The sequence below is a fragment of the Ictidomys tridecemlineatus genome, chromosome 3 (genome assembly GCF_052094955.1).
Source record: "Ictidomys tridecemlineatus isolate mIctTri1 chromosome 3, mIctTri1.hap1, whole genome shotgun sequence".
NCBI classification, from domain to species: Eukaryota; Metazoa; Chordata; class Mammalia; order Rodentia; family Sciuridae; genus Ictidomys; species Ictidomys tridecemlineatus.
In genome coordinates, this window is record NC_135479.1 from 154,873,050 (window position 1) to 154,895,681 (window position 22,632).

Consider the following 22,632-nt stretch of genomic DNA (forward strand, 5'->3'; position numbering starts at 1 on the left):
AGTGATGCCACCTGCTTGACTCTTCTTGCTAAGGATTACTTTAACTATTCTGAGTCTCTTATTTTTCCAGATGAATTTCATGGCTGCTTTTGATATTTCTATGAGGAATGTCACTGGGATTTTGATTGTCATTGCATTAAATCTGTATGGTTCTGTCAGGGTATTTGAATAGGCTTTTTAGATGGAAAAGTTAAGGGGGAAACTGAGGTACCCAGGGACTAACAATAGTAGAATATACCTTTGGGTATAAACCAAGGAGTGGGATAACTGGGTTAAATGGTGGTTGATTCCATTCCAAGTTTCTGAGGAATCTTCATACTACTTTTTATAGTGGTTGCACCAATTTGCAAACACCTGGCAATGTACGTGTGTACCTTTTTCTCTACATCTTCACCAACATTTATTGTTGCCTGTATTCTGGAGTACAGGTTTTGAAGGCAAGCAAAACAAGGATCAAATTATACTCCCACTATCTATGTATTCTTGGGCAGGTTGTTTAGTATCTATTAGCATCTTTCCTTATTGTAAAACGATCCTTACCTAGTGGAGTTAGAGGATTAAGTGAAATTATTAAAGTAAAGCATTTATTCTTGCACCTAAAAATAGCAGTCTCTATAAATTCTCTCTTACTTTTCATGACTTTAAGTACTTTTTAATTAATAATACCCACTAACAGACAATTCTTAGCACCTAGCACTAACCTTTGATTCAATATATTTTCTTTCAATATTGATTTATCTTCCCGTCCTGGATATTTTTCTGTCACCTAACACTTGCTGACACCTCCCAATATTACCTGAACTACTTAAGCTATTATTTGAAATCAGATCCTGTTTCTGGTAAATGCCAATTTCTTAATCTCAGACAACTGACCTACAATGCAGATGAGTGTTTCAACTCTCCCTAAGGATTTTTTCCATCCTGCAGCTTGACTCCAACTAAAGATTCAGAATGAGCTAGAAAGAAGATACAACTGGCTTTAGATTAAAGAATTCTTGGTGAAAGTTAAGCATTTGTTAATGAAGAACCAAGATTGTTTTTGCAATTTTTCCAAAATTTATTTCTATAGGGCAGATTTTAAAAATGTATTGTTACTTCACAAATATTTATCTTTAATATAGTTTGCAACTAATATTGATTTAATTGCTTTAGGTATTCAAGTTTCAAATTTAAATGAAATTAAAAGGCATACTTGTCAACATTTGATGACCAATGTAAGATTTTCAGTTTTGTTTCTCTTGTCATAGTACTCTGCCTTCTTTCTTTATCTCCTTTTGGAAGGAATAATTTCCCAGATAGTTAATATATATCACAAAAAATAAAGTAACATCAAAATAATAACATCAGTGCCCCAAAGCATCTCATTTCTTTTAAATAGATCTATACCTCCTGCAAACACAATAGTCCACACCCATATATTGAAGATGGCAAATAGTATTACTCTGAACATGGACAATTGGATCAATCACTCAGACCAATCAAGCCAAAGACAATTGAGAAATAATTGGCTGCTTTATGATGGTTCATTTTATCATTTTCAAGGCACTGGAAAGGAGGGCTTTGGTACCTACATATTCTCCCCTATAATATGGCACAAAATGTTCCTGTCTTTGCTTATGGGGGACATTCCACTCTGCAAACAAAATCAGTCTTGAGTTCTGCCTCAGTCCACATCTTTGCAAGAATGAAGTGGATAGTGCGATATCTTTCAGGTTCTAATGACACCTATTTTGGCATGAACTATTCAAGTAAATTAGGTTAGTGTTTATCAACCTTCCCACCAACACACACACACACACACACACACACACACACACACACACAGTGAGGAACACATACACTCACATTGAATCAGTAAGTGCCCATATTAGTAGTACATATCCCTGATTTGAAAAACTCCCCCTGATGAATCTGATAGATCATGATAGATCATGCTGGCCCTCCTTCACACCCAGATTGAGATCACAGATTTAGACAAGTTTTTGATTATTTTGTGAATAGCAATTCTGTACCTTAGAAATGATCATAAAGTAAAAAGTACAACTTGCCTTATATACAGGTAATAGCCATACCAGGCAAAATAAACCTACATTATGGGAAATGTAAGCCTAATTGCTATCTTTGCAGTGGATTCAATAGCTAAGTCCCCCACTGTGGATTCAGTGCACACTTGAGCCTAGGAATTGCACTTTCCCATAGCCAGTTTACTGAAGCCTTAGGGACCTATTCAGAAAGGTATCACCAAGATGCTTTATCCATAATCTCAGTAAAATAGTTCTTTGACAAATAAAAATATGTTGTGTGAACTGGGAAGTATTCATGTTTCAGAGAAATCATACTCATATTTCAGTCTTTTATCTGATTTGGGGATGACACATTTTGCTCTCTCTCCTTTAGCTGTTGCATTAAGATTTTCTGAGGTTCTCAAACTCCCTTTGATGATAGGATTGTTATTCCTCCTTTGAACTTGTCCCAGGATAAACAAATCATATCATTCTTCTTTTTTTCTGCTGTTCCACCTGTTTGGTGCTACTATTAACTATGGTCTCTCTTAGTGGAAAGATTATTATGAGATAAAATATGGAACCCTCTAAATCAAAATAAATCAAATTGAGAAGGTATTGAGAGTGTACTGTAGACTTAAGACTATACAAGGTATTATAAGGCTTTGAAAGTAAAAGAAAGTCTTGACCATTGGGTTTTATGAAATAACCACAAGCCAGATGATGATTCTTCTGAAAACTTCCACATGTACAACCAACATCCAAAAATCCCTTTTGCTTTTCACTATTGACCAACTTCCCACAATCTCTTTGAATTTCATATAAGTGCTTTCAACCCAACTACCACAATACTTTATTCCATCATTTTTGTAAAGTTTTCTAACCATCAGTTTTGTTTGTACACAACAATGCCATGTGCCATCGCTGGAATATGTCTGTTATTATATGGTTAGATGAAACTGAATTGGATAGCAATAATATAGGTACTTATTCTGTCAATAACATCTTTGTTTATATTTATGTTTAAAAAGGATATATTTTTCTGTGCATTTAATTTCATGGGATTGCTAATGATAAAGTGTGGGGTTTTTTTATAGGAATTCCTTATTTCAACAAATCATGTTTGCCTCAATACTTGTAAACATTTGTACTTGAACAGGAACATAAAGTATGGACAACTAGAGATCTCCCTCATTTCTTACTTTATTTTAGAGACTTGGTATGTGACAATACTTTAGGTTTCTCTCATCCTTGAATCAATGATGTCTTGATGCCTTAGGATAAATATTTTATATGCTTGGGGTAATTTTTATGGAACACATACTATATATCTGTCTTTCAATAAATATCAGATGTGTGCAATCTAACATTTTCGGTTGAAAATTGCATGACATTTTATTAATAATTATTGCATTGTTTTAAAGAATCTATCACATAAATCACAGGTAAAAATACAACTAGTACAATTATGAGAGAGAAGGGACATATTTATGAATCCAGGGAACAAAGTTCGACACTCTTGTATAAACTCCAGGAAAGTTTGCTCTTCCACATCCATGACCCCAGCTAACAATGCCAGTCAAAATCCATTTTCCATCACTTTGTCTTCGACAAGATAAAGGTCCACCAGAGTCTCCCTAAGTCAAAAATAATGTTAAGTATGAAGACATTTGTCTCATGATCATCAAGTTCGTTGTTACTGTGTCTAATAGATTGTGTTCAGAAGTCCCATTCTGATATGTTTTGTTTGGCTGGTCACTATGCAGCCTAGGAACCATCAAGAAATAATGTGATATGCTCGCTTCAGGAGCAGATACACTAAAATTGGAATGATACAGAGAAGATTAGTATGGCCCCTGCACAATGACAACAGGCAAATTAGTAAAGCATTCCATATTTGGGGCTAAGGAGCTGAACAGACATTTCTCAGAGGGAGATATACAATCAATCAGCCAGTATATGAAAAATGTTCAAAATCTCTAATAATGAGAGAAATGAAATAAAAATCACTCTAAGATTTTATCTTATACCAGTCAGAATGACAGTTATCAAGAATACAAGCAACAATAGGTGTTGGCGAGGATGTGGGGGAAAAGGCACACTCATACATTGCTGGTGGGACTGCAAGTTGGTGCAACCAATCTGGAAAGCAGTATGGATATTCTTTAGAAAACTTGGAATGGAACCACCATTTGACCCAGCTATCCCACTCCTTGGTCTATACCCAGAGGACTTAAAATCAGCATACTACAGTGATGCAGCCACATCAATATTTATAGCAGCTCAATTCACAGTAGCTGAACTGTGGAAACAACCTAGATGCCCTTCAATAGATGAATGGATAAAGAAACTGTGATTTTTATACACAATGGAATATTATTCAGCATTAAAAGAGAATAAAATTATGGCATTTCAGATAAATGGACGGAGTTGGAAAATATCATGCTAAGCAAAGTAAGCCAATCCCCCAAACCCAAAGGCTGAATGTTCTCTCTGATAAGTGGATGATGATGCATAATGGGGGAGGGGGAGGGAGAAAATGGAGGAACTGTGATTAGGCAAAAGGAAGGGAGGGGAAGGGAGGGAGCATAGGAGTAGGAAAGGGAGTGGAATGAGATAGACATCATTACCCTAGGTACATGTATGACTGTGCATATGTTGGGATGGTACATTATGTACAACCAGAGAAATGAAAAGTTATGTTGCAATTGTGTAAAATAAATCAAAATGCATTCTGCTATTATATATACCTAATTAGAATAAATATTTTTTCTTTATTTATTTTACATGACAATAGTGGAATGCATTACACTCATTATTACCCATTTACAGCACAATTTTTCATAACTCTGTATGTAAAGTATGTTCACGCCAAATTATGCCATTGTACATGTACTCTCTTTTTTTTTTGCATTACAATTCTTAACACACATATATACCACAATTTATCATATCTCTGTATATAAGGTATGTTGACACTTGAAACTGCTAATGTCATTGAATAAGTTTAGATATCTTCTTATAATAAAAAAACTACATTCATTTTTTTAAAAACTTGATTTTTAAGTCTGAGAATAACATTATAAGATTCTTGCACATGCTCCATACAAAGAATAGGTGGAAGTAGCATTAAGGGCTAACATTTATTTAGTGTTCTCTATATTCCAGGCACTGTTTTGGGTCATTTGATCCTCACAACCACCTTATGGTTATCTTTGAAGGGTGATTTCTATCTCTGGGCCATGCAACTTCAGCAGCTGGATCATGGCCACAGAAGAAACACAAAGCCTGTTTTGTTTGGCAAGTCCAATGCAGCAACCCTAAGAGCCACTGTTAGACAGTTTTCATAGAGAAAATACTTCCTTTTGAGAGTCCCTTCTGATATCTCAACTTCATAAAGTCAGGACTCAAATAACTAAAGATTTAAACATAATTCCTACAGTTTAAATCCTTTAGTATAATGTCTGACTTTTATTTTTCTATTTTAGGGAGGGTGGGAAAGTTACAACTTGCTTAAATAGCAGTCTAAATGTGCCCCTACATCCCAACTTCACAATTTTACACCTGATTAGGTAAATTCTGACAGGTTAAGAAACTGGGATCTTTATTTTAATTGATGCAATACCAGATCTACTAGTACAAATTTAGTGCATAAGCTTGATGACTGTCTGGAACAGGGATATGTAACTGACCAGCTAAACCCTAAAACAGTAACTTTAGCATTAGAGAGCCATGGGTTCCAATCCCAGCCCAGATATCTGTACTTGCTCGCTATATGACCTTGGGTCATCTATTTATCCTCTCTGTCCCCAGTTTCCTCCTCTGTAAAATGGAAGTAAAAGAATGAATTGAATGAATTTACGTAAATGATGTACCATGGTTGCTTGTCACAAAGTAGAATCTCAAAAGATAGAAGTCAGTATTATAATGAGTTTTGTGGCATCATGGCTGAAGTTGTGGAATGATATGGGAACCCATCCTGCTGTCATCCTTACTCTCTTAATCATCTTTGGTGATCATGGACATAGATTTGAAATCATAGGTTCAGAGAAATATCCCCTCCCTTGCAAGGTGACCTCCAGCTGAACCACGGCTAGAGGTGGCTACCCAGAGGGCTGCATATAAGTGTTCTTGTTACCTCTCCTATTCCTCTTCTCTTCCCACCGCCACCTGCCTATGCTTTAGATGCATGAGTAAATGAAATCCTTGTAATTTCAGAAGTTAAACAGATCCTGCTCCTAAGGAAATAGGCAGTAATCCTGAAACATAGTGTGCATGTGTGTGTCATTTTTTGCTTTGCTTTTTAATTATAAAGAAATTGTGACAGACTTATGGAGGCTGACCTCACCAAGTGAATGCTGGAAGAAGATACACAGGGATTAAAAACTGATTCTATAAAACCAGTTCTTTCGGCACCTTTCCCTGATCTTAGGCAACTAGGTCATAATTAATACCTCAGATGAGGTAAGGGGAATACCTGCCCTAGTTATTCCCCAGAGTTGCATGGATTAAATGTGAAAGCATTTATGGAAAACACATGTTGAGCAAGAGGAAGGTAGGAGGACTTACTTTGCAGGCATCTCTTTTGCCAGACATCACTCCTGCACAGAGCATCCGAGAAGTAATGATCCCGTAGGTGGAAACACAGAGGGTTTGATCAATGAGCTCTACCTCTGCTTGCTGCAAAACAGGGGAGCCTTTACTATCTGGAAAACACGTTGGAGTTGGAAATCACGGTAATGGTAATGACTACATCTCTTCAAGGTTTCATTTGAATGATAACTCAGATTATCTCCTTTAACCCTCAGAGCTATTCTTGGAGATGAACTCTATTATTATCCCTATTTTGTGATGAGTAAAAGGAATCTAGGGAGATAAAAGGACTTGCCCAGTGGCATATAGCTAGCAAATACCAACAGGATTTAGACCCAAGATCTGCCTCCCCCACCTAAACCACTGTCCCATACTCCTTCATCTCCTGCATTTAGAATGACTGTGAGTCAACAAAGCTTAGTACCAATATTTTCTGTTCAAGAGAGCTCCTTAAGTAAAGGAGCACAACTGACATATGGAAGTCTCTGAAGAATCATAAAAACAATTGTTTCTATATAGCTCTTTCACTTCCCTTTAAACATGTTTGGCTAAGATGATACACACACACACACACACACACACACACACACACACACATGCTTATAAAAAAAATGGGTAGACAATTCCCTTTGTGATATTGAAACTAAAGCATGGAGCATAGTAGCCTATCAGAGTTGTAAGTATTTGAACACCTAGCTGCCTTCTCTCTCAGGACTCTGAGGCCTCAGCATATAAAATGAAGGTGAATCTTACTACTTCAGTAACTAACTGAGGACAGTGAGCATTTGAGAAGCTGCTCACAGTGAATATTTAGTCAGTGTCAAAGCAAGCATTCAGGGAAAGTTCAAGAATCACAGACACTGTCCTAAACCCTTGGATAGGCTGCAAGGGAATCCCAGATGACTGGGAGGTCAAAGGAAAGTTCTAGCAGTAACCTCTGGGGACATGTACATGAAGCTTTGTATTTTTCTCCTCATAATATATTCAGAATCAGCTAGTTCATGGAATCCTAGTTCATGGAAAAATCATGGAAGGATGAACATACAGCCTTCCCTAGCATACTCCCTGACTTGGGTACATATTGGAAAATGATGCTTTTTTTCTGGGTGGAAAGGCACAAAAAGGTATCCCCTCTGAGTGGACCAATTCTAGGTAGGTGTAATGCCCAATCCTGGATTAGCTAAGGGCAGGCTGGATTTCTTTCTTCACTTTCATCCCTTGGCCAAGAGTCCTGGTGCAGGACATACCTGCAAAATCTTCTACATGGCTGTCTGAGTTGACAGTGGAGTGTACATACATAAAGGTCCTCTCCTTTATAAAAATGAATCACATCTTGGAATAAAAGAGAAGCCAAGGAGGAACTGTTCTTATCTAGTGGAAATCACAGCATCTCTTCAGAGTTTGAAAAGAGCCCATGCTATCTGGTCAATTCTGCTTTTGTTTAAAGGTTCCCTCCGTCTCCCTGCTTCTTTTGGAGCAGATGGAAAGAATCATAAGACATAGATGAAATAGTCTCCTCCAATCCAAACTTTCAGAGTTGTCAGGAGGCCCAAAGAAGATGATATATACAAATCTTCTCTGGGAACCCCAAAGCACAGCATCAGCATAAGTTACTCTCATCCATGTGGAAGGCCAAGCCCACTCATTCACACACGGACCTGCCTCATGCCTTCGCCCCCAGCCGGTAACCCAGCACTTCTCCCCACTGCGCACTTTCTGGCCAACAGGAGGAATACAGATTGGCTGAATGAGCTGTTTCAGGGTGTCAGGCCAGGCGACACTGAGCTGTAGCAAAGCAATATCATAGTCGAAGGTCTGACTGTTGTAGTACTCGTGGACCACAATCCTTCTCAATGGGGAAATAAACTTGGCATTCCCCTGCACATACATCCCAAGGTGAGCCGTCCACGGTGTGGGGTCTGACAACCTGGTAGAGAAGGAATGAAGCACCAAGTTAGCAGTCTGAAGAATCCCACAGTTTAGAAACAAGCACTCTACAGAGAGATGAGGGCTGAAGAAAGGAGGTCCTGACTTGCAGTGGCTTTATCTTAGCCCCTGACTCTGTCCAGAAGCATGGCAAGAAGCACAACTTCTCTGCACCTTCTTTGTGTAAAACCGGAGATTAAAAAACAACAAAACAAACAAACAAACAAACAAAAAAAAAAACGGTCCCAGGAGTGGCCAATTATAACTATGTTTCAGAAACATTCTAAGGAAATTTTCTTGCCACTGGTATTTCACAGGTCACACACAGGTCAATAATGTTTATAACTAGAGTTAATTGGTTAAATTCTTCCCATTCATTCTAACAATGGCATCTGATGGAGACAAACAGGGCCAGTAATATGGTGATCTGGGGGCCCTTCTACCAAATTCAAATGATATCAATTTCAAGACAGATTAGAAAATGAAGTGTTTACCAGTACAACGAGAAGAATGGGAAGTTATATTCCATGTATGTATAATATATCAAACTACTGTTATATCAGTCTACTGTTATTTATAACTAAAAAGAACAAATAAAAAGTCAATGTAAAAAAAATTAAGTGCTTTAAGCAGAAATTTAATGAAATTCCTTCTTGCTGCAAGCTACCAGAAGCCTCATAGCTGCTGTAGCTGCTTAAGTATGACAGTCAAAGGGATACCAAACTCCACCCCCATGATCAGTCCTTCCAGAATTCTAATGTTGACCCTGCCCCCTACCCTGCACCGAGTCACAGAGGGGATTGTAGTCTCCATGTGTGGCTTTGATCTCACCCTGGGGCAACCAAAGAGAAGTTCAAAGTGAAAAGAATATGAAAACTCTTGGAAAAAAATAAGGACACAGCAGTTTCACAGCATTTAAGATTAATGATCAGAGGTGAAGCTATTTCAGTAATTAACATGATTCCTGTAATTTATTGGAAGAGTAAATACTCAAATTGAATAACTTAGTCGAAATCTCTTAAAATTCAGAATATGAAATTAGTTTTGTACCTAAGGTCTAGTAGATTTAAATAAGTTTAAATTTCAAGTTAGATCACTTTTTAAGCTTCTCTTTCACCCTTAGCTGGGAGATCTTCTGTCTCATAATAATCCCACTGGCAAAGGTAGACAGAGCCCCTCCAATGCCAACCCTAACAGACCTTCCCAGGATCACCCCCAATGCAAACAGGGATCCCCATACTCCAGCCACCCTCCTCCACATTATCCACACAGCCTATTAGGTCTGCCCATCTGACTTGAAAGCCCTCTCTTTATTTCCTCAGTCTAGTAAAAACTATTCATTCTTGATGTTTCGTTTGTGTTCTTTCTTTATCTCAATGATACCTAAAATAAATAAAAACTATTTGACACGTAACCAGTGCCCCCATCCCACCAAAACAAATAAAAAGGTAGCCCGATTGAATTGATTTTTATTTTTTTTTCCTACTAGGGGCTTCTTCTCACAATTCAAGGCAGATGTATGGTCTGTTGTCAGAATGTGCCACTCAAGAGTAAGGTTTGGGATACCCTACCTGTTTCCATGGAAACAGTGGGCCGCAGAGAGAAGCCACTCCCTGGAGATGACGGAGGCGCCACAGTAGGCAGATCCAACAAAGTGGAGGCTGACCTGCCATGGCCAAGCCCCCTCCTGGGAGTCAGTGCCCCCGACGACTCGGTGGACAGTGGAGGAAAGCCTGCTACAGCCTTTGGTAGAGAGGAAGGGTCATTCGATTTAAGGCAGACTTGAAGAAAAACTGGAAATTAGATCAGGTTCAGTGCTGGGCTGGGAACTGAGTCACCAAGTAAGCAATTTAAAATCGCCTGCTTATCTAGAAAGGAATTTTATGGGTCTGTCTGAAACCAGCACCAGAAGACTACTCCTTCCTTCCGGAAAACAAGCCCTAACAGGAAATCTCCATACAGTAATGCATGCGGAGGCAGAGGGATCCATAGTAACAGCTGTACTGATACAAACAACAGCCCTGGTGTTAGGTGGCTAGATGGAGACGAAAAAGGTAAGTTCTGATATAACAAAATTGATAATGTGTTTGAAGCTGTGCTAATCTAAGAGAAAAATTTGTAAAACAAAGATAAATTAAAGCCTAAGACAAACTAGTTATCAGAGCAATTACTTTTAGTGTAATTTACTTTTTGTGTAAATAGTATCAATAATGGTATATAATTAACCTGCTGCCACATGGCCAATTAGAAGCCACATGACTAAAAAGAACACATGGCACAGAACAGTTAATGGGTTTTGAATCAACAAAGAACCAACAATTGATATTGTTCACAAAGTAAGATATAAGCAAAAATCCTCCAGAAGCCCACTTTTTCATTTGTCACAGGCTATTTTACTTAAGACCTTCTTCCTTCATTAGTGTTACTAGTAATTGAAAGCTCTCTTTGGAAACATCTAGTGTAGTGATGCTTAGTATCAAGAAAGAAGATGGAGAAATAATTTCAGACTCAGCTCACCAAGATTTACTATTATTTCCTGGTGTGTGGTAACATCTGCCAGGGGAATTCCATGAGGAAGAGAATAAAAATGGAAAATGGGCAAACCAGGTGGGAAGACAGGAATCAGAAGGAACAGCTTTTCTACTCACTGCAACCGACTTCATCACTTCCATCTGAACAATCCACGATCCCATCACATTTTGCATTCTGTTTCCTAAAGCAGATATTATTGCCGCACTTAAAAGTTCTGTTGGTGCACGGAATGCCTAAAAACGAATGAAAGAAAAAGCAGTTTTTTTCTAGCCAGAAACATCTGAGTAAATGACACTGATCTTTGCAAAGGATGGATTAGCCACAAAATCGCTATTTGCTGCTCTGGGAAAAATTAGCAGAGAAATGGAACAAACCCACAGTGACCTTTCAGAGCCACTGATGTAGGCAGGCAGGCAAGCACTTCAGCTGAGAGTCAATCCAACTACCTAACCTTCTTCCCCTGTAGGTGAGTGAGATGCAAAGGCGTTGGCCATATAAGTGGCTTTTTTAGGCCACAGCCTCTTTGTTATTGTGTCTTATTCTCCAAGGAAAGTCTCTGGGCATAAATCACTACCACATCCGTCTTTTTATGACATCCAAGAAAAGAAAAATTTGTTCACAACTCAGGAGGTTTGCATTTCTGTAGTAATTACAATTTTCATTTCTGACCCTTCATGGTCTCTGGCAAGTTCCTCTACATCAGATCCTCAGTATCCTAAAACTTAAGTAGCATTAAAAGCAAGGAAGTAACTGAGTACAGTGGTGTACACCTGTAATCCCAGTGGTTTGGGAGGCTGAGGCAGGAGGATCACAAGTTTAAAGCCAGACTCAGCAACTTAGTGAGGCCCTAAGCAACTTAGTGAGACCCTGTCTCAAAATAAAAATATTTTTAAAAAGAGCTGGAGATGTGGCTGATTGGTTAAGCATCTCTTGGTTCAATCACTGGTACCAAAAAAAAAAAAAAATCAGGTAAGCAATGAAAATCTGCCAGTATTCACACAGTAACGCACACACACACACACACACACACACACACACACACACACACACACACCCCACAAGTCCACTCCTGTTAAAGTCACCAACTTTAGTCACTCATTTTTTCTAGGACTGAGGAGCTTCCTCAGACAAGGGATTTTCAGTGCCAAATCTGGGTAACTTTGGGGGACACTGGGACTAGATTGCCCTGACTCAGCAAAGGCATTTTGGTTCTGATTTAGGAAGTACAACAGAGCAGGGGTCCCTTCTCACTCCAAGTGCAGTTCTGCTCATCCTGGCCATTCTCACAGTCCTTGAAGCCATCGCAGACCAGAGGGCCCTGCTGCCTGGAGGAGCTGGTGTTGCAGGCAGGTTTAACAGGCACTGGAATGAGAAAAGACACAGGGCTTGTGAGCCTGGGACATCATCTGCCTTCTCCCATGACCAGGAGTGCCCTTCTACAGGGACAAAATATTAAGATGACAAACTAGAGAGTGATTTTTCCTCAACAGCAGCACCTTCATGAGGAAAAGCTGATATTTAAACTTTGCAGCAAATCCTAGCACTTGAGTTTGTCAGATCTGATTTTTGCAATTGTGTAGATGTGTTGAACTCTGATGGTTTGCTTATTTAATTACAATTAAATGCATCTGAAGTAATCTATTTTCAGAAAAATGAATATTGTAAGCTGTTATCTAAATTGAACTTGTCTCCCCTCCTAATGAAAGTGGAAGTGTACTGAAATTATCTTATTCATACCTGTACCCCAGGCCCCTGATCACATAGGAGGAGTTCAAGGAGGTTTTGTTGAGTGAATTCATGAATGTGAGATCTTAGAGAAAAATAGACTTGTGGTCTGTGTGTAAGGAAAATCTTCTTAAGATGATTTGTTTCCTTAGAGATCTATTTCCTCAGTTAGGAAATGCAGAAAAAAATCTGAAAATAGGAAAAAATATTTTCCCTTTTTGGAATATTTTCTTTAGATTGAAGGCAGGCATGGTATATTAGCAAGTACTTTCAGAAATTGTGGTTCTTTAGACATTTCTGACTATAGACCACACTTCTCCCAGGAAGAAGCCCTGCTGGGAAAAGTCATTCCTTTCAATTGTATGTTTGGGGGACGGGGCACCAGTTGTGTATCAAATACTTTTAAAAACAAATTATTGATACTAAAAAGAAAGAATATAAAGGCAACCTCAAGAATGAATAGCTTTTAGTAGGCACAGGAAATAAATACGGCTTTCAAATCAGATGAGTAAACTTAAGTATCTGTATGGAGAACGTGGAGGGGGGCATTGGAGAGTTAGGGTGGTTGAAGTATGGGGATCCCTATTTGGATTGGGGAGAGCCTAGGAAGGTCTATCAGGATTGGCATTGGAGGGGTTGCCTGTCTTTGCCAATGGAATTATTATGGGACAGATTACCCTCCCTTAGTTATTACCAATGTAATATTAATAGAAACTGTGTAGGTTAAAGACAACAACAATGAAAAAACTATCATTCATAAACAAACCCTGTGCTCCATAAAGAGGAATGCTGAGTTTACTTTTTTGCAGATTCTGAGCTGCTCTCAAGATAAAAGATCTGTGACTTCAAATAGGATTGTTGTTAGAAGAAGAAGGAGGAGGAGGAGGAGGAGGAGGAGGAGGAGGAGGAGGAGGAGGAGGAGGAGGAGGAGGAGGAGGAGGAGGAGAAAGAGGAGGAGGAGTTGTTGTTTGAGAGTTTTAGGTAACCCTAAATTCTACCTAAAATTAAACTAAATAAATGATTCCAGAAAAATAGATTTGGAAGAGATTCTGAATAATTTTGTTTTGAAATCTTTCAGAAGAGTTTTCATGATATTTTGGTAGTAGTTTAGTCTCTACTGCTGAAATGTATGTTTACTGGATTTATTGAACCAGTTTCCTCTAATGCACTTTCACAGAAAATGTTGTTTTCTAAGATTTTAAAGTTAACCTTGAAAATGCATTGTCTAAATGCACAATAAAAATCCTAATAATTTACCTTTCCATATACCATAACAGACATTCAAATATTTTTGGAGTCATTTTTATATACTAAGAATTATGTAACTTGTTTTATAAAAATTCAGAATGTATCAGGTGCTATTAACTGTCAAGTACCAGTGGAAAATAACATTTTTTTTAATAATGTACAAAACAAACAAACAAAAAACGATTGTGGTGAATTAAGCTATTAATCACAGATCTTTACTCCCTGTGGTCATATTAATGCAACCCATCCTTGCTATGACCCCAAAATGTGCAGAGGAAATTCCCTGAGCCTTGACTTTGATCTCAGCTATGTGACCGGATTTGAGCCATGAACTATGATACTAGTGATGGGGTGCCAATCCCAAGGCCAAACCTTCAGAGAAACTATATGTTTCTGCTTGCTCCTCCTTTGCTTCTGTCACTATCAATGCTATCCATGGCTCAATGAAAGAAAGAGTCAGAAAGAATAGACCTGATCCTGACCTGTGAAGGACCAATCTCAGGATGACCCAGTGCTTGAAGCAAAGCCACCCAACTGAGCTCAGCCTAGATCAGGCATATCCAAAACAACATATGGGTATATGATGAGGAATACATGATGGGGGCTGGGGATGTGGCTCAGTGGTAGAATCTTGCCCAGCTTGCATGAGGCCCTGGATTTGATCCCTAACACTGCAAAGTGGGGGGGGGGGCAAAAAGAAAAAAGAAAACAACAGAAAAGAAGAAGGAGGAGGAGGTGAAGAAAAAAAGGAAGGAGGAGGACAAGGAGGAGGAGGACAAGGAATGACTGTTTTAAGTCACTGAGTTTTGGTATAGTTTGTTAGGTAGTGATAGATAACACTATCAACACTACAAAGACTGTAGGTGGACACTAGCAGCAACAATGGTCCTGACAAGCTACGTCTAAGAAAGTCATATTCAAAGTCTGAATACCCACCACAGAAAAGTTCATCACTTTCATCAAAGCAGTCATTTACTCCATCACAGCGCTGAGCCTGAGGGACACACAAACCAGAGGAGCATCTAAAAGATCCAACAGGACAAGCTATAAGCAATAAAAAAAAAAAAAAGAAAGAAAAAAGAAAATGTCATGTGGGTCCTGAAAAATCCCCAGACCACATTAGCAAAGAAACATGAAGCTTTAAGTGATTAGGGATTTGACAAGGTAGCAGGAGTAATTATATAATATGTCCATCTAAATAAGGCTGTGGGTAATGACAAGCCAAAAAAGCAGAACCCAAGTGAATAAAAAAAGAAAATTAATTAAACAGGAGGTCTGAGTAACCATTGCATCCAAGTCACCTTCAAAATCAAACCTCGGGCTGGGGAGATAGCTCAATCGGTAGAGTGCTTTCCTTGCATGCAAAAAGGCCTGGGTTCAATCTCCAGCACCACAAAAAAAACAAAACAAAACAAAAAAAAAAAAAACCCTCTGCCTTGACTCAGCTCCATAGCATTAATACAGACTTGAAGCATGGGAAAGCTGGAAGACATATTAGAGGCCAGCATTCTTAATGTGCAGGCTTTAGACTTTCTAGGGGATTACAAATGGGATGCTGCTTTCTCCAAATTGTCTGTGATCAAAAGCATTATTCTGCCTCTTTAATTGCATTTTCAAGTGATCTCTGTTCCAAAATAAAGAGTAACCACTGATCTACTCAAGTTGACCTAGAGAGATTAGTGCCAGACCTCAAAGCCAAGACTCCTGCCTCCTACTTCACTATCCACTATTCTTTCCTTTTCAATCAGGCTGCTCATAAAAGATCCACTCCCTCTGTTGGCTTAAATCACATCCTAAGCTAATATATGAATGTTGCTGAAATAATAAATCCTTCCTCCCTGGTGCAAAAAAACAGTGGGAGAGTGCATTATAGGTCCACCTCTGTCTCAATGGCATGTGGTGGAGCAGATGAGTCAGGGAGAATAGTCATAGTTTGAAAAGACAGAAATGAAATGACTGGCTCTTCTTGAGACCCTGCTGGAGACTGTATTATTAATACAATTGTATTAATTATTCTGAGCATAATATTCCAAATAAAAGCAGGATATTGGGGATTGTCAGAGAATAACAAGGTCTAAGTTCCTTTCGCTTATGTCATATCTTCATAAGTTCCTCAACGAATAACTTTTATACTTCCCCATTTTAAATGGGTCTAGAATTTCTTGAACATGTCCTTATCTACACTCCAGCTTCAATACTTCCCTCAGATGTTTTCTTTTCTATTAGCCACTTCCTGGTTGCTGTTCCAGCAGCTCTACCTTCTAAGTGCTGTTATTTTAATCCTTTCAATCAAACAGCTACCCTTGTGCACCATAGACCAAAATGAATCAAACTGTAGGTCTCAGATCCTCTATATGTTGATATGAACACAAAAATCAGAAAAATAACAAGCCAAAATACGGACTTGTCCTGTATTTCAGGAAAAATGTAAGAAGTTATACTTCAGTTATAAATCATAATGTCAAAAATATTAAATGATTTCTCTACAACTTAAAATAAAGCAATAAAACATAATTTATGTGTGTGTATATATATATATATATAAAATTTGTTTTTTAAAAATACATATATAAAAGGAAATAACAAAAAAAGAAGCTATACTCATTCCTGAAATATTTGAGGTTATAAGTTATAAAGCATTGGTGACCATATAATAACTTTTTCCCCCTTTTTTTGGGAGGGTACTGGGGATTGAACCCAGGGGCACTTACCCACTGAGCCACATCCAGCACTTTTTCTTGAGACAGGGTCTCACTGAGCTCCTTAGGACCTCTCTGATTACTGAAGCTGGACTTGAACTTATAATCCTCCTGCCTTAGCCTCCTAAGTTGCTGGAATCACGAGCATGTGCCACCATGCCCAGCTCACCATGTGATGACTTATTGAGGTTTTCTAAGGATCTCGTTGATAACCAGGCTTACGTTGACTGATGTTGTAACTGCCGTATTCTACCAACAGTGGCTTGTCCGAAAGCCTTGAACTGCACTGGAACTGAATGTGAACCAGAGGGCTGGGCACCCGGAAAATCGTGTGATGATCCATGTAGGTGCCACAGTACCTGAGGAGACAGGAGTAGGAGAGGACACACAGCTTGAGGTTTCATCAACTGCCTTCCTGTTGACAGTAAATTCATCTGTACTGTGGTCACTGGATTTTGTAAGCAGAGATGCACTAATGGTAGCATCAAATCCATCCTATGCTATGTGGCCACAATCTAGTAACTTCTCCCCAATTTTATCTTCTGCTAAATAGAGCAGTAAGAGTACTACCAACACTCACAAGCAAACTATGAATTTAGGCAAGGAGCAGGAACTCAGATGATGCCCTTTAGTATAGAAAAAAAAATTTTTATACTTTACATCTCAAACTTACATTAACATTCTCTAAGTTTACACTGTCATAGATATCAATTCAGAGGTTGAAATTTGCTCAGTTTTGAACAACACATTTTAGAGATCTGAAGGCAATTCTTCTAGGCCCATCTCCTTTCAGTGAAAAACAAAAATAAAACATGAAACAAGAAGGTCTTGCCCACAGACCTCTGTGCAGAGCAGAGTGGAATCTCTGAGTTCAGGTTGAAAATATGCAAAGAACTTCATCAACACTTGAAGCAAACAACTATGCTATTTCCATCTAAATCAAAATATGATATGCATCTCTGCATTTGTCCTTGGTAGAATTTCCAAGAAGTAATGTCTCTACACAATATTTCCCTCCCTTGATTTTTTTCTTACCTCTCATTACTTAATGCCACCAGGGTTCCCAAAATTCTTTTGGGAAAATAATCTCTCTGGTTAGTAATTTTGCTACATGAGCTCTGTGAGCAATGGAGTAGGAGCATTATTATACAGAAGGCCTGTGAGAAGTCCACTGCCCTGTTCGGGCAAGGCGTTTTCTAGTGTGAAACCTCTAGGGTCTCCATGGGAGACAGGGAGCAGCCTCAAGACTTGGGGTGGTACTGTCCCCTGGAACTTGTGAATGCCAGTCACTCTAGGCCCTCAAATCAGTTGGGAACCTCAAAAGCCCTTTGAATCAGACACTGGCATTCTAAAGCACAGATAATCTGTGATTTTAGGGAGGAAAGCATTCTCATGTCATTCAGGAAGAGTCTCTTGCAATTGGCTGAAGTTCAGGAACTGATGGACTGATAAGCCAGTTATATAAGGAAGAGATAGCAGGTGTAGGTGGCCACCTGACCAAGTAGGAGCCAGGTCTGAAAGGTTCCTGAAAGCCAAGCCAAGCTTTGGAGATCAGAATCTACTCTAATTGATCATCTGGAGATGGTCACACCATGATCTAAAGACATGATGTGTTTTGTGTGTGTTCTCCACTAACATCTAGGGTTTTCTTCCAAAGATTAGTCCTACTCAGGCATCTTAAAAGGGAATTAAGATAAAGGATGTTGGCCTCCATATTTGGGCTGGAGCTTAAAGGAAGATCCTATGCAATGGATCATGATGAAGGCTTAGAGACTTAGAGCTCAAAAAGTGAGAGATTGGAGAAACCCAACAAGAGTCAATTTATGTATCCAGACATATAACAAGTCAGGAACAAACATAAGTGAAATAATTTGTTAAAGTTCAAAAGCAAGTAAGTAGAACCAGGATTTGAACACAGTTGGCCTGAGGTTATAGTCTGGCACTTTCTAGAACATCCAGCGGCCTTCTCCTTGGGCTTTGCTCTGCTTTTCCTCTCTAAAGGCATCCAACTTGTAGGGTGACCATTATTTCTTTGAGGTTAGGTTCTCTGAACTATTTGAGGAAATCCTTAGTCTTTCCCCATTCCTTATGACTCTTTCCACCTTTCTCTTTACAGCCCCAATTCCCTTAGGCTAACTTCTCAGCAAGGGGTCTTATTAGTTCAATCAGAGCCTTCCCTTTCCAGTGAGAAGAAAGGATAAGGAAAGGGCTGGCATTTTAAATCCTGAGGGTACAACTAACATGAAATTAATCTGATAGGGTTTCAGCCAGCCTACAGACTACAGGAAGAACTGGCCTTTCAGGAGAAGCATTGGGGCAGAGTGCTTTCCTGGTATTGCTTGGGAGAAGATCCTGCTCCTACCTGCAGTCACACATCCTGGACTGTTTCTGCTGTGACTTGGGAGAAAAAAAAAATAATATTTCTTATTCAAAGCACAGTTTAGTCATAGGTTTATCATACAAAAGATGTGTAAAGATTTCTATATTTATTAAACACCAAAAAGCAGTACCTATGAAGCCTTGGGGCATGTTCTATAGTGCTTATTCATTAATATAATTTCCAAAGAAATCTCGTTATTTATATTAACATAAATCATATTTTTGGTCTGTTGTATGCATTATGTCCTGAATGCTTGCCCAAACACAAACCCTTATTGAGAATTATCATCTTATTTACAAACTGAAAATCAAAGATGTTAAGGAATTTGCCCTACTTAATATAGCTACTAAATGACAGGGCTGGAATTTGAACCCAGGTCTCCTATCTCCTACAGAACAAACCCTTGATTCAGTTACACTCCCAAAAGGAATACTGGCTACATTTTAAGAATGGATACAAGAACATTTTTGAATCTGCTAGGGCCTACTCCTCTGAAGACAGGATAGATGACTATTTTGCAATTTGTATAAAGGAACTGAAAGAAGGTTATTAAGGAAAAGCACTTAGGGAAGGTTTCATTTATGAAATAATAATGAGCAAAAAATTAGCAGGCAAAGCCTTCAACCTCACAGGATGCTTCTCTGAAAAGTGAAATGAGAAGCCATTCTACTGCCAAAGCAGGGTGTCCTGTATTTTGAATGCTAAGTCAATTAAATGGCTATTAAATACCTATTATAGTTTCAGAAGCAAATAAACAACACTAACAAGCAAGGAATAAATCAGAGCAAGAGTTAGGAGCCAGGCATGTACCTCAGGGAGAGCATATGCTTAGCTTGCACAGGCTCTGAGTTCAATCCCCAGCCCAAGGGAAGGGGACAGTGACCGTGGGGACTACTAGGTTGGTTCAGGAAGCCAAACTACCTACATTTCTTTGAGATTTTTTTCTGGTTAGCCTCAACCCATTTGCTAGCCTTCAGACCAAGCCAGGTCAATCAGGCCTCTATGAACAAAAGGAATTGGCTAACTTTTGTACCACCAGAACCCCTATTTATTATTTTCGCCAGTAGCTCTAGAATTTGAATAGTTTATCTGCCGAATACTTTTGTAAAGCATGCACTCTACACATGGAAAGTCCACAGAGTGGAGGTGAGGCAGAAGCCATGTCTTTAGATCAACTTTGCCCTGAATCCTGATTCAGTCCCTCAGGAGTGACAGTCCTTGTGCAAGTTTCTTGATTTCCCTGTCTCTCAGTTGCCCTCTGTCAACAGTAAAGTGGAAACTCTTTAGAGACAGACAAATCCTCTCTAGGACAGAGGCCACCAAGGATTCATCAGATTCCTCACATATGAAAATCACTTACATGTGCTCGTTGATTTCCCACCATCCATGCTCACAGCCTTTCATACTCTTCTTGGTGATTGAATAGTTATGGAATCTCAGGGCTATGCCGAGAGTTGACAGAGGGGTCTGTGAAAAACAACATCAAGTCAAAAAATGCTTTAGGCAAAGGACGAATCTCAGGCTAACATTTCCTTGCTGGCTCGGTACTTTTTGTTTCAGGGGTGTTCTACTCCTGTGCCCTGTGACCCCTGGTGTGGTACACCAGCTCCCTTGAACAACCAGGGTGGGAAGAAGTGCAGGTGGAGAACAAAGAGGATAGCCACCAGGTGCTCAAGACTCAGCTTCTGGGCCCATGAGGTGGGACACCATAGGCAGTGTCTCTGGGTTTCTGCCTGCTCCAGTTGGATGAGCTTAATTTTGCAGACATTCACCAGTAACTGAGTGTAAAGAATGTCCTCTGTTGATGAAAACAATGACGTGGCTTATTTAAAGTTTCATTCAGATCCTGTAGATAAAAGAGAAATGAATCAGCTTCCTCTTCATATTACCTGGGTATTCCTAAAGACTGTCACTGAATCATCTGGGTATTTTCTGAAAAGGTCAAGGGAGCCAGACTGCCTGCTTGTGAGCAAACATGCACATACTATGCCACGACACAACTGGCCTTTTTATTGTACTGTGTGGTGTACGTACACCTTATGTCTGATATGCCAATGTTTTAGTTTTCACTTTCACTTTGACCCAGGAATTATGGAAGAGAGGATTTTTATGTTTCTAGAGAGTTGAATTTTGGCTTACCCATTTTCAAGTTTTCTAATTCCATCTTAATTAGAAGAGAGATTATGGTTTATATTGTTTTTTATTTTTTTTTAAATTTCTTAAGAATTTGATTGTGATCCAATTATGAATGTTCCATGGTCCTTCTGCTTATTTTTATTTCCAAACTCACTGGTATGGCCTAATAGCTTTCCTGGCCCTATTTACTGTTGTGCACTATGTCTGAATCATGCAAGGAAAGTGAATTAAAATCTCTTACTTAAGCCTTGCCCACTTCTCTTTGTCTTTCCTATACTTCTTGGCTTGTGTGTATTGATGCTATATCATTCACTGCATAAATAATCATCATAATCAGATTTTGTGGATCACCCTTTTTATCTTATAAGTTGCCCTTCTCCTTACTTTCAAACCAGGAAATGTTGTGGCCCTGGTTTCAGTGTTGCCAGGTACTAAGAATGAACACTGTTTTCTTTTTACTTATCCATACCTGGTACAAACTTGCCCATCCTTTCTGTTCAGCTTTTTTTGAGTCATTTTTTTTTCTTTTGAAAATGACGAAGTTAAGTTTTTAGGTAGTACTTTGCAATTCAATCCCACTGTCTTTTTCTTTACCCATTGACATTTATTACCGTGACAGAGTTTTAGCATGCCATTATTTTGTGTTGCTCTTTCATGTGTATGTATGCATGTCTGTGCGTGTGCATGTGTGTCTCTTTGTTTCTGAAGTACATTTAAATGCAGGAAGCCGCCCTTCACCTCCCACATTTGAGAGGGAGTGAATCAGGCACTTTGTTGTTCTCAATTAAACACAACAACTCTGTTAGGCAAAGAAGGTTGATTTCCATTTTAAAGAAGAAGAAAAAATAAACAAACCCACATAACTAATCAAAGATAAGTAACTTTCCCAAGGTGAGAAAAAGCAGACCAGAGATCCAAACCAGTCCAGCATTTCTTTGAGGGTCACTCTGTTACAGTCTCTCAAGCTCCAGGAAACCAATGTGGGGGACACACAAGGAATAGGACTGTCTCATGTTCACCAAAAGCCCAGGGCTCATGAGAACACATGTCAAATTTTTTTCCAGCCTTATCATTTGTTTGTTTATTCACACACATAAAAATGAAAATTGACAGGTAATAAGTAACAGGTGTAGTATCTGCATATAACCTAGCCAAATCCTCCAATGTACTTTAAATCATCTCCAGATTACTTATAATATCTAATACTATGTAATACTATGTAAACACTATGTAAATAACTATTATACTCTTCTATAATAGTAGAGAATAATGACAAAGATAAAGTCTGTCTATGGTCAATAAAGATGTGGATTCTCTCTGCCGTTGGCTGAATCCACAGATCTGAACCCCGACATGGCTGCTCACTGTGTATATGACCAGTTTGTTGGTA

The 22,632-nt window shown here is 38.9% G+C and overlaps 1 protein-coding gene and 1 non-coding gene across 3 annotated transcripts in view; one reads left to right on the plus strand and one right to left on the minus strand.

Moving 5' to 3' along the window:
- Window positions 1-2,775: 2,775 nt before the first annotated feature.
- The window catches only part of Tmprss7 (transmembrane serine protease 7), a 35,013-nt gene continuing 15,156 nt past the window's right edge, over window positions 2,776-22,632 (minus strand). The window contains exons 10-18 of one of the 2 annotated variants that reach the window (XM_078044242.1): window positions 20,467-20,573; window positions 16,949-17,085; window positions 14,964-15,071; window positions 12,306-12,416; window positions 11,171-11,287; window positions 10,094-10,265; window positions 8,255-8,523; window positions 6,573-6,709; window positions 2,776-3,640 (exon numbers count right to left, since the gene is read on the minus strand). In XM_078044242.1, coding sequence (XP_077900368.1) covers window positions 3,470-3,640; window positions 6,573-6,709; window positions 8,255-8,523; window positions 10,094-10,265; window positions 11,171-11,287; window positions 12,306-12,416; window positions 14,964-15,071; window positions 16,949-17,085; window positions 20,467-20,573 — 1,329 coding nt within the window. In that variant the 3' untranslated portion in view covers window positions 2,776-3,469. The remainder of the gene's footprint in view (window positions 3,641-6,572; window positions 6,710-8,254; window positions 8,524-10,093; window positions 10,266-11,170; window positions 11,288-12,305; window positions 12,417-14,963; window positions 15,072-16,948; window positions 17,086-20,466; window positions 20,574-22,632) is intronic. The other variant, XR_013436880.1, reaches the window with a different exon arrangement.
- LOC120884566 (U6 spliceosomal RNA) lies at window positions 3,798-3,904 on the plus strand. The gene has a single exon (XR_005727001.2). It is a non-coding gene; the product is annotated as a U6 spliceosomal RNA (small nuclear RNA).